The 18,815-nt window shown below is 53.7% G+C and overlaps 1 protein-coding gene across 1 annotated transcript; it reads right to left on the reverse strand.

The window, feature by feature from the left end:
- Positions 1-326: 326 nt before the first annotated feature.
- Positions 327-6,225, reverse strand: LOC133281574 (uncharacterized). The gene is given in 11 exon segments (XM_061477303.1): positions 327-476; positions 1,211-1,257; positions 1,333-1,438; positions 1,718-1,757; positions 1,891-2,137; positions 2,234-2,354; positions 2,549-2,741; positions 4,050-4,147; positions 4,385-4,675; positions 4,882-5,124; positions 6,029-6,225. Coding segments are annotated over 10 exon segments (1,494 nt in total). The 5' UTR covers positions 6,141-6,225; the 3' UTR covers positions 327-476; positions 1,211-1,214.
- Positions 6,226-18,815: the final 12,590 nt, after the last annotated feature.

Below are 18,815 nucleotides of genomic sequence, written 5' to 3' on the forward strand. Positions count from 1 at the left end.
GCATGGGGACAGAACACACTCCTGCCCAAGATGTGTGTAGAGGAACATCACCCTTCTCTGGCTGCCACCATGCACCTCACCCAGACTCATGTGAGATCTGCCCAGTGTAGCCCTGCGGGTTGGAAGGCCTGTCAGGCACTACTTAGGGATGTGGGGCACAGCAGCCCTGCTCATGGCTTCCCCTCAACAAGGTGTAGTTAGCTCTCTGCAGGGGAGTGTGGCCCCACATGGGCAATGAGGAGACAGGCAAGAGCTGTAGTGGGGCAGGCAGACCGCTTCAAACCACAGTTCTTTATTGGCTGTTCAGACAGAGCAGGCAGAGTCACGAAGGCAGCTCCAGCAGAGCCCTGGGTATGGCTGAATATCAGCAGACAGAGCAGGAAGAGGAGTTGAGAACCCAGGACATGACAAGAGCATGGACCATCCTTCAGCCTGAGCCCATGCAAGTCAGGGACTGGGAAACTTGTTCCTCCTTCCTGGAAACAGAAATGAAAGCAAAGGCTAAAAGAGGAAACTACAGACATCTGCATTTAAAGACCTTAAACATCAGTAAGTGAGAGCTGGGAGGTGAAGGGCGTGAGGAAAGAGAAAGCTCACAACCCACTTGGCCTCCTGTTTTGCTCTAGCTTTGCTGAACTGAATGGGACCCCCAGTGCTGGTCACAGTCACAGGAGCACCAGCGGTCCCAGCAGCCATCAGCACTGGGCTGGGGTCATCCTCCCCATGTTCTTCACTCCCTCTCTGCTCTAAATGTCTCCTGTGGTCCTGGGCAGGGGCTGCAGTGGCTGGCTTACAGCTTGGTCACCTTTACCTGTGGAGACCAATGGCACCCAGGGCAGAGGATGCTGTGTGCCCTTGGGCTGCATGGGGAGCTCACAGCCTGCACACGAGTGTCTGAGGCAGGCACAAGGCACTGGGTGCCTCAGCCACATCTGGCTCAAAAGGCTGAGCCAACAGACACCCTTTGGGATGCCTGTCTTGGCTGCCCCATGCCCCTGGTCCAGCCTGGGAGCACTGCTTGAAGCCAAGCCCTGCTTAGCAGTCAGAGCCACCCTGACCATTCCCAGCTCCAGAAGCCTGGAGAAAATGAGGGGACATGTCAGTGATGGAGATGAGTACATGTTTCTCCATGCGAGACTTTCCTCACGGATGCCACTCAAGTCTTACATCCCTGTCTGTGATGGTGGTCCAGGGAATTGCATTTTCCTACCTTTTTAATTATCCTCCTTAGCTTTTCCAGGCAGAAACTTCCTTTTCCTAGAAAGACAAAGAAGAGTCGTAAGAGACTGGTGTTGCCCACAGACCTGCTGAGCCTGTCCCTTTCCTACTCACCTGGAAACCACGAGCCAATGGATCCCTGCAAACACCAGAAGGATACCCAGCAGCACAAACACCCCAATCAGAGTCCAAAGCCAAGGACGTGGAGATTGCTCTGCAACTAATACACAGCCAGGAGTGGGTGCCACATTTTGGGCCACTTTCTGGCAATGGCCCAAACAATGGAAAAGGATATGCACAACTGTGTACATGTGTGTCTTGACTTAGGTTTGTTCTGGGATGGAGGACCACCCCATGTACTGGAAACAAAAGGTTTCCTCTGCCCCTCAAACAGACCCCATTGCTCCTGTGCTCAGTCAGATGCTCTCAATGGGAAGTGACCAGGCTGGGAAAAGGGAACATGCAGGAATAAGGCACAGGGAATGAGGAACCCACTTACCAACAGAGAAGCTGTAGCAGATGCAGGTGAACTTCTCTGCCTGTCGAAGGAGGAAGGGAGGGAGATCTCAGTCCTCTCCTGCCCCAGTGCCCACCCCAGGGGCAAAAGTCTCCCACTCAAGGCCACCGAATGCCGTGGCAGCGTCCCCAGAGAGCAGGACCCCACGAGGGTACCTGCTGCGAGCGGCGCACGAGGCGGAGCAGGGCCGTGTAGCTGCAGCCCGGGCGGAGGGCAGCGTTGTGGTAGCCCTGCCCGCGGGTGCCGTCGCCCAGCACAAAGTCCATCGGGGTGCTGAGGTTGAGCACGGCGGCCACGTAGGCCCCGGGCTGCCGGCTGGCGTTGAAGGGCTGCGGCTGAGCGGAGCAGACGCCTTCCACCGTCGTGCTGTTGTGCACGGCGGCCACGAGCAGCTGGTGCTCCCTGCAAGGAGGCGGTGAGAGGGAGCCGGGAGGTGGGCACGGGGATGGCTGCGGTGGGGAAGCCATCGGGGGGTGAGGCGAGCAGAGCTGCCGGGACCGCACTCACGTCGGCGGCTCGTGGTGCCGGGCGATGGGGCGCAGGGGCAGCAGGGCCGTCCCTTGCGACGGGGAGATGTCACGGGCGCCGCGGCAGCTCACGGGCAGGGGCTGCGGGGCGTCTGGAGGGGCAGAGCCGGGCGAGCATCAGCGGCAGCAGCCAGGGGCTGTGCGAGGAGCAGGGCCGGCCCCGGGCAGCGCAGGCTGCAGAGCACAGCTCCTGGCGCCCCCGGCGGGGACGGGCACAGGGAGCTGCCGCAGCCGGGCGCCCGCCGCGGCCGCCCCGGAGGGAGCGGGGGGACAGCGCCAGCCTTACCCGAGCGGTTGGTCGGGAACTCCCGGAGCGCAGCAGCCCCGGCGCCGGCGGCCGTGAGGCCCCGCACGGTCACCACGTAGCTGGTGCCGGGGCCGTGCGCGGGCAGCGGGTGCGCGGTGACGGAGCTGCTCAGCCGCAGCCGCTCCAGCTCCAGCAAAGCGCGGTCCTGCGCGCTCCTGGCCGTGATGTTCAGCTGGGGACAGAGGCGGCGCTGGGGCAGCGGCTCCCCCCTGCCCTCGGGAGCCTGCCCGCAGCGCAGCGAGGCGCAGCAAAGCGCCCTGCAAGTGGCCCCTTCGCTGCGCCTGGGCCAGGCCCCTGGCGAGGAAGCAGCAGGAGCCTTGGCCCCACGCGTGGAGCTCAAAGCAGACAGGAGGAGGAGAGCAGGGACGTGGAGCCAGCGCTGCAGCTCTCAGAGCGGTTGTGAGCACAGGACCAAGCCTGGGTGAGGAGCTGAGGGCAGGAGGGAGGCTGCTTGTCTGAAGGGGTGCGGCGAGCGCGGGGCCAGGTCACCAGTCCGGCACTGCAACAGCAGGCACTGGTGACAGCACCACAGGGGAACCCTGACTTCTCCTTCTCCCCATGCAAGGTTGGACTGTGAAGGCTTTGTCTACATCAAAAGAGGAGGACAGACTGCCTGCAAGAGATACAGATGGAGGCTCTCCATATGCCAATGCGACATCTGAATTTCTCATGAGATTCCAGGCCATCTTCGCTTCTGTCAGGGTCTTTATGGAAATTGCATCTTGGGAATATGCAAAAAAGGAGCTAACTGAAGGCAGAATAAAGGATTCTTTTTGCAGAGGTGTCTGGGAGCGGGGAACCAGCTAGAACAGACGCACAATCCATGCCGTCAGGGCCCCTGTTTGCCAGGTTCTCAAGAGGGGCACAAAGAAACAGCTTGTCGTCAGGATCCCTGTCACTTCACAGAAAGGTCTGTCCTTAGAGAGGGAGCTGGGCACACTGGTAGGGGTACTAGAAAGCAGAGATGCACCTTGGGGGAAGCCCCAAGCCCAAGAAGCAGAGCAACCCAGAGCTTCTATTCACGCACTGAAGAAAGCCCAAAGAAACGATGCAGCTCTGCCGGAGGAAAGGCTTTTCTAGAGAACAGCACAAACCACAGGCATCGCTGTACCAGGAACCAGAAACAAGTACACAAGAGGCACAGGAAACCCTGGGAGGCCACTGCAGGAGGCACATCACCAAGTGTGGCACACCGAGCTGCAAAGTCTGCACAACCCCAGGCTGAGCACACCCAGCGAGGAAGCCCAGAGGGCACGGAGCATCCACCACCTCCCCAGGCAACTGCAGACCACAAGGAATGTCGAGGGTGAAACAGAAAATGCTCTTGCTCATCGCAGCTACATATTCCCCCCAACTGGCTGGGAACCATGGGCCATCACAGCTTTCCATCCCCACCGTCCCCATGCTGCCTGCAGTGAGCTCCATGCAGGAGCACGTGCCAAGGGAAGGAGGACACAGGCAGCCCGAGGTCCCCTGGTACCTGGTATCCAATGATCTCCCCTTTGCAGGAGGGCAGCGGTTCCCAGCTGAGCGACCCCGTGCTGGGATCCAGCCACAGCTTCTCTGGTTTGTCCGGCTCTGGAAACGCAGAAGGATGGGGTCACACGTGGGGCTGATGACCAGGAGCTGATCACAGAGCAGGGCACAGGCAGCCCCACACAGCCCCTTCTCCAGACCCCCACAGCATTCAAGCAGCCCCGTTCCCAGGACACCGCTGCAGGGAGACAACACTCTGGGAAAAGAGGACATCAATCCACCCTCCCCTGTGACATATCCCAAACCTGTTCCTTATCTCCTATCCTTGTGAGTACAAACCTGTTTCCGTGGTCCTGACCAGCCACGTGAACAGGATGGTACCGGGCAGCAGGGAGATGGTGACACTGTATTCAGTGAAGGGCTGCAGAGCAAGGCAGGAGAATGTCCCCTCCTGCCCATGGAGCATCTCCTCTCCCAGCACCTCCTCAGCCTCACAGGGAGGGGAGGAAGGCCATGCCAGCCGGCACGTGGCCCGCATGTGCGAGCACGCCTCAGGGATCCGGCAGGACCAGTTCACTTTGATGCTGGTGCTGGAAACCTCCAGGGTCCTGGGGTCAATGTGGAGCACCTCTGTGGAGGAGACATTGCAAGAGGGTCAGTGCCTTCCCTCCCCCTCCCAGCCCTGCAGCAAACTTCGCCTTCCCCATCATTCCCTCTGCACAGACCCAGCAGAGATGCTCATCTTCCCTGACAGCAAAGTGAGAGATGCAGCTCCAGGACACCACACAGGATGGGCAGAGAGGGGCAGCCAGGAGAGCTCCTGATGTCTCCCTTACCGATGCACTCCACTCTGCTCTGAGTGCGGTTCCACTGGCCTTTGCTGTCCTTTCCAAGCCAAACCTCTCTGTACACAGGTTTCCCATTGCTGCTGGACTGGACTTCCCTTGAACATTTGACATGGGTGAAGGGTGGCTGCAAACCCTCAGGACAGCTCAGCATCACTTCTTTGTTTGTCTTGTAATTGCTCTGGTCTGGTGCCAGCTGGAGTCTTGCGTCCCACCGAGGCCTCTGGCATATTTCTGTGGAGGTGACAGTGGGTGTTAGTTGGGGTGGGAGGTGCTGTGGGACATGGGAGAGAAATCCCCAATGACCCATCATGCCCTGGGCGGAGAGGGAAGGTGACATGTCCTGCTGCCAGCATGAGACCCTTTGCTCAGGCTGGTTGGGATGGACTCTCCTTGTGCACCTGGAGCCTGAAGGGTCACTCAGCCATGAATCTCCCCATCCACCCTTGTGTCCAAGGACACCATATTCTCTCCTCCATGGCACACAGCACAGAGCTTCCCAGGACGTTCAGCCCGCACCAGCAGCCCCCCTCCAGGCCCCCATTCAGACATGTCCCCCCCACGGCTCAGGCTGCCCTTGATGGGCCATGGCACTACCGGCCCTGCAGGGATGCAGGTCTCTGCAGCCATGGCTCATCCCTCCCACAGGAACCAGAAGTGCCTCTCTGACACTTCTGGGCTGCATCAGTCACTCCCTCAACTAATTCTCCTCCTGCACATGCCACAGTGCACCGGGGCATGGGGATGAGCAATGCTTTCTCCATTCACATCACCTGCTTCACCACAACTCCTGCCCCTTTTCTCTGCCATAAGCCCTGTGTTAGCCCTGCTCCATGAACACCCTTCCCCTGATTCACAATGCATGAATTCATGCCTCATTCATGCCTTCAGCATCCAGGGCTCAATTGGCACACAGGCCTGGTGTGGGGCATGACCCATTCCCAATCCTCCAGCCCAATCCCATCCTTCCCACACCGCTTTTAGTGCACCCACAGGTTGTGCCCCCAGAGTGTCCCAGACAGCAGGCACCCCAGCTCACACAGCCCTCAGGGCTGTGCAGGCACTGAGGATGCAGATCTGACTTACAGCAGGAGCAGCACTAAAACGTTCCCAGGGAAGAGGAGAAAATACTTCTTACCTGGTTTCCTGGGCATTCCTTGGGCACTGGGATGAGGTTCTTCCTGGCCCCGTGCTGCCAGCAGAGGTACAAAGACCAGGAGAATCCTCAGAGCCAGCAACTGCAGGGCCATGCCAGTGCGAAGTCCCCAGGGAGGACTGAAATCTCAGCCCAGATCGCTGCCTCTGAGCCCGGGCATCAGTGACTGGCTGCAAGACTGGCACGCACAGGAAGGAAATAGACACATGGGGAAACCTCCTGAGCTACAGATGTGTTCCTCTTCTGGGAGGGAACCTCCCAGCAGTGTCAGTGCTGCTGCACTTTGGGGCACCCAGGGGCACCTAGGCTGCGGTACTCAGCTGAAGAACTTGTCACCAAGATCCCAGAGTTTCCACCCAAAACCCTCCTGGTTACCACCGTGCATTCAAGAAGCACTGCTCCTATTTCTAGGGCAATATGCATGTGTCCCAGTGTGACCTTGTGGGTTTTAGTGCTGTGATGAGTCACTGCGCTTCCCCTCAAGGATCACAGGAGGTGGAGAACCTCCAAGAAAGCACTTGAAGAGCTGGCAAAAAGCTGGGGTAGGAATGGGGGTGCAAATTGTGAGGCTGAACCAGCCCAGCTCTCTCAGCCTGCCTCCATAGCAAAGCTGTTCCATCCCTCACATAATCTCTGTGGCCTCCTCTGGTCTCTCTCGAGCAGGTCCACTCCTTGCATTTCACATCCCCATTCCTACCCCTGCTTCCTGCCAGCTCTTCATGTGCTTTCTCAGAGGTCCTCTATGTCATGGGGCATCCCAGATGCCAGAGGACTGGGAGATCAGAGGCAGGGGCTGCAGAGGAGCAAGGACCATGCTTGTCCCTCCCCTTGGCCTCAGCACGCTCACAGCACACACTCCTGCCTGGGATGAATAGAGGGGAGCAGCACCACCTCTCACTGGTTCCCAGCACACCCCCATCCAAACACGTCAGAGCTGACCAGCACAGCCATGAAAGCCTGGGGAATCTCCAGGCCACAGCAGCCCATGGCCTCCCCTCAGCAAAGTGCACTCAGCTCAGCACCTCAGGGCAATGAGGGGACCAGGCAGCCCCCTCCACACCACAAGCCCTTACTGGGGGCCCAGACAGAGCAGGCAGAGTGACATCCACAGGGTCTGAGTCCTAGGGGGTGCAAGAGCCCTGTCTGGATGGGTAATGGTCACCCCAAACCTTCACATCTACTTTGACAGCACTGGCCACTAAGCTCACACCCTACTCCATGCACCCAGCCTTTTAACACAAAACGAGCTTGCCTTGTCCTGTCCTGGTGGATGTATCACCTAGATTTGCTCACCAAGTTCAAGCCAAGTTCATGAAGAGGTATCAGGGTAGGAGGTGGCCTCTCCTAAACTGAGATGAAACACATCTCTTTGTCTACAACTGCCCACTTCCTACCCAGTATACATGGGCTTCTTCCTACACTGGAAGAGGAGCATCACCACACTTCCCTTATCTGGTAGGAGACTGTCACACCATCACCTCAGCCCTGCACTCTGGCCCTCCATCGCAAAGGAGAGTGGCCACAACCCCCATCCTTTGAGACCACATGTGCTGTCCACATAGGAAACCACTTCCCCTGCAGCTGGGTCTCACAGCATGCTCAGCTCACACACGGCATGATGATACACATTACAGGGACTGTGAGAATGAAGACCTTGTGCCCACAGTAGGAGAGGATCTGGTTCGAGACCATATTAAAAACCTGAACGTGCACAAGTCCATGGGACCTGATGAGATCCATCCGCGGGTCCTGAAGGAGCTGGCAAATGAAGTTGCTAAGCCACTGGCCATCATATTTAAAAAATCATGGCAGTCAGGTGAAGTTCCCAACAACTGGAAAAAGGGAAATATAACCCCCATTTCAAGAAGGGGAAAATGGATGACCCAGGGAACTACAGACCAGTCAGTCTCACCTCTGTGCCTGGCAAAATCCTGGAGCAGATTCTCCTGGAAGGCATGCTAAGGCACATGAAAAACAACAAGGTGCTTGGTGACAGCCAGCATGGCTTCACTAAGGGGAAATCCTGCCTGACCAATCTGGTGGCCTTCTATGATGGGGCTACAGAACTGATGGACAGGGGTAGAGCAGTTGATGTCACCTTCCTGGACTTGTGTAAAGCGTTCGACACTGTCCCACACGACATCCTTGTCTCTAAATTGGAGAGACATCAATTTGATGGATGGACCACTCGGTGAATAAAGAACTGGCTGGATGGCCGCACACAAAGAGTTGTGGTCAATGGCTCCATGCCCAGCTGGAGACCAGCAATGAGTGGTGTCCCTCAGGGATCGGTGTTGGGACCGGTCTTGTTTAACATCTTCATCGCTGACATGGACAGTGGGATTGAGTGCACCCTCAGCAAGTTTGCCGATGACACCAAGCTGTGTGGTTCGGTTGATACCCTGGAGGGAAGGAATGCCATCCAGAGGGACCTCGACACACTTGTGAGGTGGGCTGATGACAACCTGATGAAGTTTAACCATGCCAAGTGCAAGGTCCTACACCTGGGTCAGAGCAATCCCAGGCACAGCTACAGGTTGGGCAGAGAAGAGATTCGAAGCAGCCCTGTGGAGAAGGACTTGGGGGTGCTGGTTGATGAGAAAATGAACATGAGCCGGCTTCAGGGTGTGCTTGCAGCCCAGAAAGCCAACTGCATCCTGGGCTGCATCAAAAGGAGCGTGACCAGCAGGTCAAAGGAGGTGATCCTGCCCCTCTACTCTGCTCTTGTGAGACCTCACCTGGAGTATTGTGTGCAGTTCTGGTGTCCTCAACATAAAAAGGACATGGAACTGTTGGAACAAGTCCAGAGGAGGCCATGAAGATGATCAGGGGACTGGAGCACCTCCCATATGAAGTCAGGCTGAGAAAGTTGGGGTTGTTCAGCCTGGAGAAGAGAAGCTGTGTGGAGACCTCATAGCAGCCTTCCAGTATCTGAAGGGGGCCTATAGGGATGCTGGGGAGGGACTCTTCATTAGGGACTGCAGTGATAGGACAAGGGGTAACGGGTTAAAACCTAAACAGGGAAAGTTTAGATTGGATATAAGGAGGAAATTCTTTCCTGTTAGGGTGGTGAGGCACTGGAATGGGTTGCCCAGGGAGGCTGTGAATGCTCCATCCCTGGCAGTGTTCAAGACCAGGTTGGACGAGGCCTTGGGTGATATGGTTTAGTGTGAGGTGTCCCTGCCCATGGCAGGGGGGTTGGAACTTGATGATCTTAAGGTCCTTTCCAACCCTAACTATTCTATGATTCTATGATTCTGTAACTAAAAGCCTTGACACTCCTGAAGCCTTTGACTCAGTCCAAGCCTAGGTAGGCATGCCCAGCATGTACCTTCTCCCCTCCCATCATTAACCTCCCCGAAGGAGCCCATATGCCCTCATAGGGTGACATCCAGGCTTCTTCCCACCCTAGAAGAGTACCAAGTATTTGACCAGGGACAGCCTCTGCTATGGGAAAATGAGCCATGCTTCAGAAAGTACATTCCACCAGTGGGGAGAATCTTCCTTCCCTGTTGACAGTTGTCAGGAAACAGGTGTGGCTGTCCCCAGGGTGCTCTGCCATGTGGAAGGCTATGCAGGAACACCCTTACACAGAAAGAGGATGGAGGATGGAGTAAGAGGACAGCCTGGCTCAGGCAGGAGGATGACAATGACCTGCAATGCAAGAGGACACAGTGACAAGGAGGTTGCACTCCCAAAGGAGTAGAAAACAACAGAAGCCAGCCAGGAAACAGCTGGCAAGGCCAAGGCACAAGTGGTGACACAGTAAGTGAGAGGAAGGGGAGCACAAAGCTCTCTCAGGCACAGCCCAGTGGGAAGGTGAGCAAAACTGGGCCATAGGCACTGTCAGCAATTAATGCAAGCCTTTGTTGTCTAGATCTGGTCTAGAAAATGCATGTGGGTCATTCAGATGTTCATGGCTATCCCTGAACAGCAAGGACACAGGTCACAGAGAGAAAGCGGAAAAAAGCCCATATCTATGGCCGGCATGATTCCTTGATGGCACCTGAAGAGCACTGACTGCAGCAAAAGCCTTGCTGGGGCTTGGCTCAGCATGAGGCCTTTTCTGTCAGTGCAGGCAGAGGCAAGCTCTGCTCCTGCCTGCAGATCTGCTGGGCTACCTATAATCCAGACTCCAGTGGCCTCCTTCAGTGCTGCAGCTGCCAGCGGCACAGCAGAGGATAACAGCCAGAACCTCAGTTTGGTGCCCCACACCTCTTCTGCAGACACAGATCCAATATATCTCCCCCCATTAATATCTCTACAAAGCCCATCACAGCCTCCTCCAGCTCAGGGATGGGAAAAAGGGACAGGAGCTGCTGCTGAGCTGGGGGGAACAGGCTCCATCCTGCCCTGGGTAGCTGGGGGCTGCCCATTGCAGGAAGGGCAGCATCCCTCCAGCCATGGTGATGGGTAACATGACTCATGGCACACCAGATGACTTGGCAAACCGCTTTTGTTCTCATTTCTCACCTCAGCCACCACCCCCAGCCCTTTGTGTGAAGAGCAGCTGCTCCTGCTATGCCCCTCAGGGACCTCAGCAGGTATCAGCAATCCTAGAACAGCACCCAATCTCTGTAAGCCCACGTTGTCCATAGGAAGAGCCCAGCAGGGACTCAGAAAGTGCCACCAGCACTCCTGGCATGGACAAAGAACAGAACACTGTTAAACAAGCATCCCACCAAACTACAGCCTTCCCAGCCCCAGGGACTACAGGAGAGAGCAGCACTCCAGTTTACACAGGGATTCATCTCACAGCTCCTCACGCCTGTTGAACACCACCACTACCGTGCTCCCCTGCAATAAGGATGCTGCCTGGATTGCCCCAGGAATGCATCACTGCTCTAATTGCCCAGGCTTCATGTGTCCAGATAGGAAAGGCATCCATCTGCTGCTTCCAGAGACTTTACCCACTCTCTGGAGGGACACCCAACTCCCAGCATACCAAGGCTTGCTGCCCTCCATCCCCACATAGAGCTTCACCACACCACAACCTGATGGATGCCCAAGTATCTCAGGAGTGAAGCAGACACCAGCTTCAGCCCTCCCCAACACAGCTGCTATGGGCTGAACAGGGTAAGGCCATGTAGCAAATACGCAGGTAGAGGAGCAGTAAAACCTTTTCTGTAAAGAGAGAGGTGGAAGCTGCTTTTTCCTGCTTCTGTGGCTTCCCCCTAGCTCTTGGAACCAAGGTCCTTCTGCCCCCTTGCAAGCAGCAGAGGCGCAAGGACCAGGAGAAAGGCCAGAGTCAGGTATCACAGGGCAAAGAAGAACTTGCTCTGAGCCACTCTGTAAAGGTATCCATGTAACCCAGCACAGGAGAGGTGCAGACCCATACAGCTGGGACCAGTTAACCCAGAGTTTCATGGCAAATCCTTCCCAGGAGCCACCATCCTCAGCACTGCAAGACAGTGCTTGGTGAATCTACCTGCATTAGTCCAGTAGAGCAGCAACACTGACAGGGTTCTGAAATCTAGGTCTCTCCTAAGGTCCATTCAGGAACATCAGCTGTCTCACACACAGCTGATGTGAGATTAATGGGGTAAAGACTTCCAGCAAGCTCACAGCAAGAGGAGCAGCACCACTATGTCATGTCCACGCTGTTTCCTTGGGGTTCCCTGGGCTTTGGGAGCCGGGCTTTTTTTATCCCCGTGCAGCCAGGAAAGGTGAAAACACCCAAGAGAATGGCCACAGCCAGCACTCACTGGGTAATGTATCATAAAATCCCAGTGATAGATGTAGAAATTCTCACTGCCACTCGTTAACATATGAAAAACAGTGAAAGAAAACAGCCAAGCTTCCAAAAGGTACATGTAGTGCAAGAGGCATCCTAGCACAGCTGATGTATTTCTTCTCTTTTCCCATATCCTGAAATGCACTGGAGCCTAGAAATCTGTGTTTGGCCTCCTCAGAAATTCATCATTTTTTGAGATTTGTTGTCTTGGTGTATAGCATGCACTAGAAAAAATGATGTAGAAATACTGAAACCCACTGCACTCCATCATACGCCCCGCTCTTACAGTCTAACATTAGAGCTGTTAGTTAAATTGATGATGCCTTACTTCACTGGGAACCATAAAGCAGAGTTCAAATGAGAGAAGGTTTCCAAGGGACTGTCAAGTCAACACAGCAACTCACGAATCCAACTCGGCATGTCATGATCAACAGGAGACAATGAGCTCCAGCTCTGTTGAGACCTCTTGTGTGCTTCCAAGAACACAGCATGTGTGGGTTGCTCATAGTCTGCCACTTTTACATACCACTTTAGCCCTTGCAGCAGGACTAAGTCTCATAGAGCAATCTCAACAATCTTAGAGGCTTTCTAATACAGATTTCCTGTATTAGTCTATTCCTGTGTCAGACTTCACAAATATGTTTGGCCTTCATCCCCTGACCTATCCCATACTTGTCCTTGTGGAAGCCTGGTGTATCTATAGACGATCAGACACAGCCATGGTGACAGGGTAAGCTGAGGCCAGGCTGGGATGGGGGGTCAGGATCAGGCCTAGGAAGGGTAACCCAGTCAGATCCAGGATGGCCAGGCAAGGGTCCACTTCCCACAAAGCACCAGAGAAGGACCCCTTGTGATCTGCGGGTGCCCACATGCTGCTGCTTCCTCTCCAGGACACAGCCACGGCTGTAGCCCGTATTTTGCCAGAGCCCAGGGGCTCTTCTGGCAGGGAGAGCTGGAAAATTCACACAGGATCCCAGCTACATCCCAGTCCTGAGCCCTTGCTGTGGGGTCTTCCTCACCCCTCCAGCAACCTCCCCCATCCCACCAGCGCTGAGCCTTCTTCCACAAAGGGATCTTGCCGTGCTATCAGGAGGACAAAAGCCATGCACCATGCCACGCTGAGCTTAAGTGTGGAAGGTGAAGGCGATAGGATTTGCATGAGAAAGACTCTGGGAACAAGCTCTGAGGCTTTTATACCGAACATGCCTTAAGTTGGAACGTTGAAAGACAGGAAAGGCAAACAAGCAAGCCTTGGGGGGATTAGCCAGGATGTCTTTGTAACCAGGAATCTCAGCCGGAGTCTGGAGGACGTGGGGGACGTGAAAAGTGAAGCAAGAAGAGGAAACTGTCGCGTGAACAACGCGTGATCAGCATTGCGATTGGACTATTTACCTGGGGGTTGGTTAAAGAAGCCAATGGGATTGAACGCGGGGCGCTCTTGCGGCTTGGGAAACACCGAACAAGGGGATAAGAGGGCTTCATTGTAATAAAGTTTTGTCTCAGTATCCTCCCCGACCTCAGTCCGTGTCGTGATAACGCCACAAACGGCGCCCAACGTGTGGGGCACGAAAGCGGTGGCGTAGCTCAGCCGAGCTAAGGAAATGCACGCTGAAAGGACGAGGGTAAGTGTTTGAGAACGATAACAATATATATATATATATTTTATAACAAAAGAACAACAAAATGTTTTACAAGTCTTTGTTAATATTCTTAAGAAGTATGGGGAAAAAAGTAGATGAGGAAGCGTTGAAACGTATCCTTCTCTGGGCATCAAAAGCCGATCCATCTATAAATGCTGCTAATATTTATACCCCGGAGATTTGGGATAAAATTGACTTAATTTGTGGGACTGTGCCACCAAAGATGATAAAGTTGCTGCCACTTATCGAGCCCTTTGCGAACTATTTTTGAAACTTTGCAAGTTCATGTCGGCTCGCAACCACAGGAAGCAGAAGAGGCACCGTCATTTCCTTTACCACCGCCCCCTTTGCCGGACTCTGCCCTGAGGTCAAAAACTCACTCTGCTGTTGCTGGTCCTGCGGTTCTGCCGCTTGGTAATGCTGATGCTGACAGGGATGGTCCTTTTGACCCAGGGCCTGTTGATCCGGAAAAGGAGCCTGATTTATATCCCACAGACCCCCATGATAAATGGGCAGCTGTAAAGGGAGAAGCGAGACGGGCGGGGGATGCAGATGTATTGCGTGCTTTCCCGGCGGTGTATGTGCCGGACCAAGAGCCGCGGTGGGAAGGTCTCTCGTGTGCTCTTAACTAAGATCAGGGGAACAGTGACGGACCATGGACTCGAGGCCCCATGTACAACTCATTTGATACAGTCTGTCTGTGATGCTTATGTATTTGCCCCAAATGATTTCAAAACGTTGTTCCGCTTGATAATGACGGACATACAATACACTCGCGGGCGTCCAGGCTGCTGAAAACTTAGCGTTGGGGGCGCATGACCCATTGAGAGCGGTCGCTGCCGATGTATTACTGGGGTAAGCTGATTTTGGCACCAGTGCTGCGCAAGCCAGGATTTGCCAGGCGGGCTTGCAGCAAGTTAAACAATGGGCACTGCGGGCTTTGAAAGCTGTCCCTGAAGCCGGTAAACAGAGACAGCTTTTTTCCGAATCAAGGGGCAAACGAGCCATTTATGAAATTTCTAGACCGACTTAATGAGGCTCTGGAAAAACAGATTGATAATGAGCAAGCACGTGAATATATTTTCAAACAACTTGCTGTTGAAAATGCGTCTATGAATTTCGGGTCTAGACAACACGGCCTGTCTCTGATTGCGGAAGCATTTGCGGCATTGCCGGTTAAGTCACAGCAGTGCTTTTCGTGCGGTCAGTACGGCCATTGGAGACAGAACTGTCCAAAACGAAAAGGAAATAATAAAAAGCTAGCACCTGGAATCTGCCTGCGCTGTCATAAAGGGCGTCATTATGTAAATCAGTGCCGATCGAAATTTGACCGGGATGGCCAGCCTTGACCGGGAAAACCCAAGCGGAGCGCTGCGATGGGACGCACCATGACAACAAATTGCCCTTCCGAACGGCCCCCTCACGGAGCTGCCGCAGTTTGCGCACCAGAGCCGGAGTGGACCTGGCCACCTCGGGAGAGACAATAATAATTCAAGACGCATCGGTTGTGCTTATTCCCACTGTCACATACGGCCCACTCGGGCATGGAAGGGCAGCACTGTTAATTGGACGAACTTCTGCAGCAATAAGAGGCCTTTTTGTGATGCCAGGAGTCATAGATGCTGATTTTGAAGGAGAAATTAAAATAATGGCGTGGACTCCAATGCCGCCGAATGCAGGAAGCCGAATCGCACAATTGTCTGTTTTTCACCCTAGTCACCACGTGCTGTCCACACCATGTAGGGGTCAGGATGTTTTGCATCTACAGAGGTGCCTGAAACTTACTGGGCCCAACAGTTAGCTATGGACCAGCCCCAGTTGTCCAGTACTTTAAAATCGGGAGGGACAAAAATTACTTTGTGAGGAATCGTTGATAGTGGAGCAGATGTTACAGTCATTTCTGCGCCACAGTGGCCCTATCATTGGCCTTTAATGGAAGCGCATGCTTCTTTATCACAAATTGGTGGTCATACCTTTCCAAAACAGAGCAAAGAGCTTGTTATTTTCGGACCAGAAGGAAGATTTGCCTTGATCAGGCCCTATGTGTTACCTGGATCTCCTGCCCTATGGGGCAGAGACTGTTTAGGCCAATGGGGAATGCACTTGACCACAGATTCTTCCTAGGGGCCACTGTTCTGCAGCAGGTCCCACCTTTAACCTGGAAATCAGATGAGCCCGTGTGGGTAGATCAGTGGCCCCTCCCAAAAGAAAAACTGCTGCAATTACACGTATTGTAATTGCATATGTGACCACTGAAAGCTGGTCACACAGTCCCCACAACCAGCCCATGGAACACTGCTGTCGTTGTAATTCAGAAGAAAAATACTGCTTGGGGGCTTTTACATGACCTAAGAAAGTTAAATGAGATCATTGAGGATATGGGAGCTTTACAACCCAGGCTCCCCTCACCAACAATGTTACTACAAACTTGGACTCTCATAGTCATTGACTTACAATACCTCTTGCTCTGAAAGATGCACCACGGTTTGCCTTTTCTGTACCTTCTGTCAATGCTACAGTGCCATTTCAGGGGTTCTAAAAATTTTAAACAGGGGAAAGCTCATGTTAAAGTGTGTAACCTTGAAATTTATGAATGGGAAGGCCTGTTCCCTTTAATAACCTGGGTACGAGGTTATGCTTGTGTTTCAACAGATAAAGGACATCATTGGGTCCCTGCACAATAGGTTCGTCTGGTCTTGTCTTCTGCCTCTGCATCACAGGAGGATTGACCCTACTGTGGCTTCCCTCCCAGCCAAAAGAAAACATCTGGGTAGCATTAGCCAGTGTGACAGGAAGAGACAACCCTGTGCCAGTCCGTTGCCACACCTATGAATCCTTTCAGTACACGCCTGGTAGGACTGCTGTTGGACGACTGGATGGAGGCTGTCATCCCCTCAGCAGCCCAAGCAACGGCAGCCTCGAACCCTGTGGACACATGGGATGGCTGGGTGGTGCAAAGACCAGTAGCCTTTTTAGAACCACAGGAAATTGGTTTGTTAGGATCTGTGAAAGACGTGTTTATATTTCCATTACACAGGTCGAAACCAATCAGTGCAAAATGTTAACTCTTCTTTAGCTGTTTATTAAAATGCTTCTGTATGGTGTAGTTATATTTCTGTTAACCTTTCTTGCTCTTCTAATGCATGGATATCACTTTCTCGAGGTTTCCTTTTAATCTGTGGAGATCGAGTGTGGCCTGGCATCCCTTCTCACCTACGAGGAGGCGCTTGTAGCCTAGGCAGATTAACAATGTTAACCCCAAATATTTCTATGCAAAGCAAACAAATGCTACATCCAATGCTCTTTCCAGTCTCCTTGATGTAGATTGCATAAGACATGCAACCTTACAAAATCAGGCTGCCATAGACTTTTATCTCCTTGCCCATGGTCATGGGTGTGAGGACTTTGAAGGCCTGTGTTGCATGAACCTTTCAGACCATTCTGAATCAGTTCACAGAAGTATACAAACAGGAGAACTTCAGGTTGAGGATGACTGTAACCCTTTTTCAGGTTTATTTGTTGGACTAGGAGCATGGATGAAAAAAATTAGTGTATTGGGAACTTTTGTTAGTGTTTATTAGCTTATTAATTTGTATTCCTTGTTTAATGAAACTTATACAATCTCTTACTGAGCAAGCCCTTAAGCAGGTATTGGTAGTAGATGTATAAAACAAGGGGGAGATGTGGGAGGTGAAGGCGATAGGTTTTGCATGGGAAACGCTCAGAGAACAAGCTCTGAGGCCTTGGTACCAAGCAAGCCTTGTGGGGATAAGCCAGGATGCTGTTGTAACAAAGAGTTTCAGTTGAAGGCGAGAGGACATGGGGAATGTGAGAAGTGAAGCAAGAAGGTGAAACTGTCTTCAGGAGAACAGCGTGTGCTCAGCATTGGGCTATTTACCTGGGGGATTTTTACAGAAGCCAGTGAAATTGAGCGTGGCTCGCTCAAGCAGGTTAGCAAAGTACCGAACAAGGGGATAAAAGGGCTTAGTTGTAATAGTTTTGTCTCAGTATCCTCACTGACCTGAGTCCTTGTCATGATACGCCACACTTAGGAACCCTGCAGCCTCTTCCTCAAGCTGACAATGAAACCCAGACATCTTGATCTTATATAGCATGTCCCCACCTAAAGCTGGCAGGACAGCCGCACACCTGTGGAGGCAGGAGGAGGATCCCAGCAGTGACAGCATGGTCATGATGGGTTGTCACAGTCTGCTTTGGACCCAAAGCATCTGGGAGGTGCGCTGGAGAGGGGTGGCATCGGCGCATCTCTGCCGTCACCCAGAGAGTGGCCAGGGCGGGCGCGCCCCCTTGTGGCAGTGGGCACCCTGAGCTGCCATCGCTCCTCCCGAGGCAGTTTCTGGAGCCAGCGGGTCTGCCCGCGGTCTGGTCTGCCCCAGGACCAGGGCCTTATAGTGGACGTGTGATGGGGGTGCAGGGGTCCCAAGGAGGACACTCCTGGGTGCTGGGCAGGGCTGCAGCAGGCCGTGGGGGGATGGATAACTGCAGAGTCACAGAATGGTTTGGGTTAGAAAGGACCTTAAGCACATCCAGTTCCAACCCCCCTGCCATGGGCAGGGACACCTCACGCTAAACCATGTCACCCAAGGCTCTGCCCAGCCTGGCCTTGATCACTGCCAGGGATGGAGCATTCACAACTTCCTTGGGCAACCCATTCCAGTGCCTCAGCACCCGCATGGTAAAGAAATTCCTCCTTATATCCAGTCTAAACTTCTCCTGTTTCACTTTGAACCCATCACTCCTTGTCCTGTCACTACCGTCCCTAATGAAGAGTTCCTCCACAGCAAACTTGTAGGTGCCCTTCAGATACTGGGAGGCTTCTATGAGGTCTCCACACAGCTTCTCCTCTCTAGGCTGAACAGCCCCAACTTTCTCAGCCTGTCTTTATAGGGGACCTGCTCCAGCCCTTGATCATCCTTGTGGCCTCCTCTGGACTTGCTCCATGTCCTTCTTGTGTTGGGGACACCAGAACTGCCCACAGTGCTGCAAGTAGGGTCTCACAAGAGCTTCCTCTCTGTTCTGCCTGCTACAGCACCCTCTTTCCAAGGGAGGGAGCAGGACCTGCTGCCTGCTCTCCACAGTGAGCATCTCCCCACCTTCCTGACTCCATCTGTGTGTACCCCCCATCTGAGTACCCCTCTCCAGAGAAGCACGGACCCAAGCCAGTCAAGACTCTCTGACTTGGCACTGCTGTCGTGGCACACATCCCTTTGCAATGACAGCCAGCCCATGGCCCCCCAGCCATCCTGCAGCACACACCTACACCAAAAACACCCCACTCCCTTTCACTGTCAGAGTACAGCCCTCTCCCACCCAGCTGTGCACTTGATGACAGCCCGTAAAGATATTCTTAGCACACAGAATTGGACATAAGTTG

The sequence above is a fragment of the Pezoporus flaviventris genome, unplaced genomic scaffold, assembly GCF_033815535.1.
Source record: "Pezoporus flaviventris isolate CSIRO_AGI_PZ_B2104156 unplaced genomic scaffold, CSIRO_AGI_Pfla_v1 ptg000100l, whole genome shotgun sequence".
In the NCBI taxonomy this organism is placed as follows: Eukaryota; Metazoa; Chordata; class Aves; order Psittaciformes; family Psittacidae; genus Pezoporus; species Pezoporus flaviventris.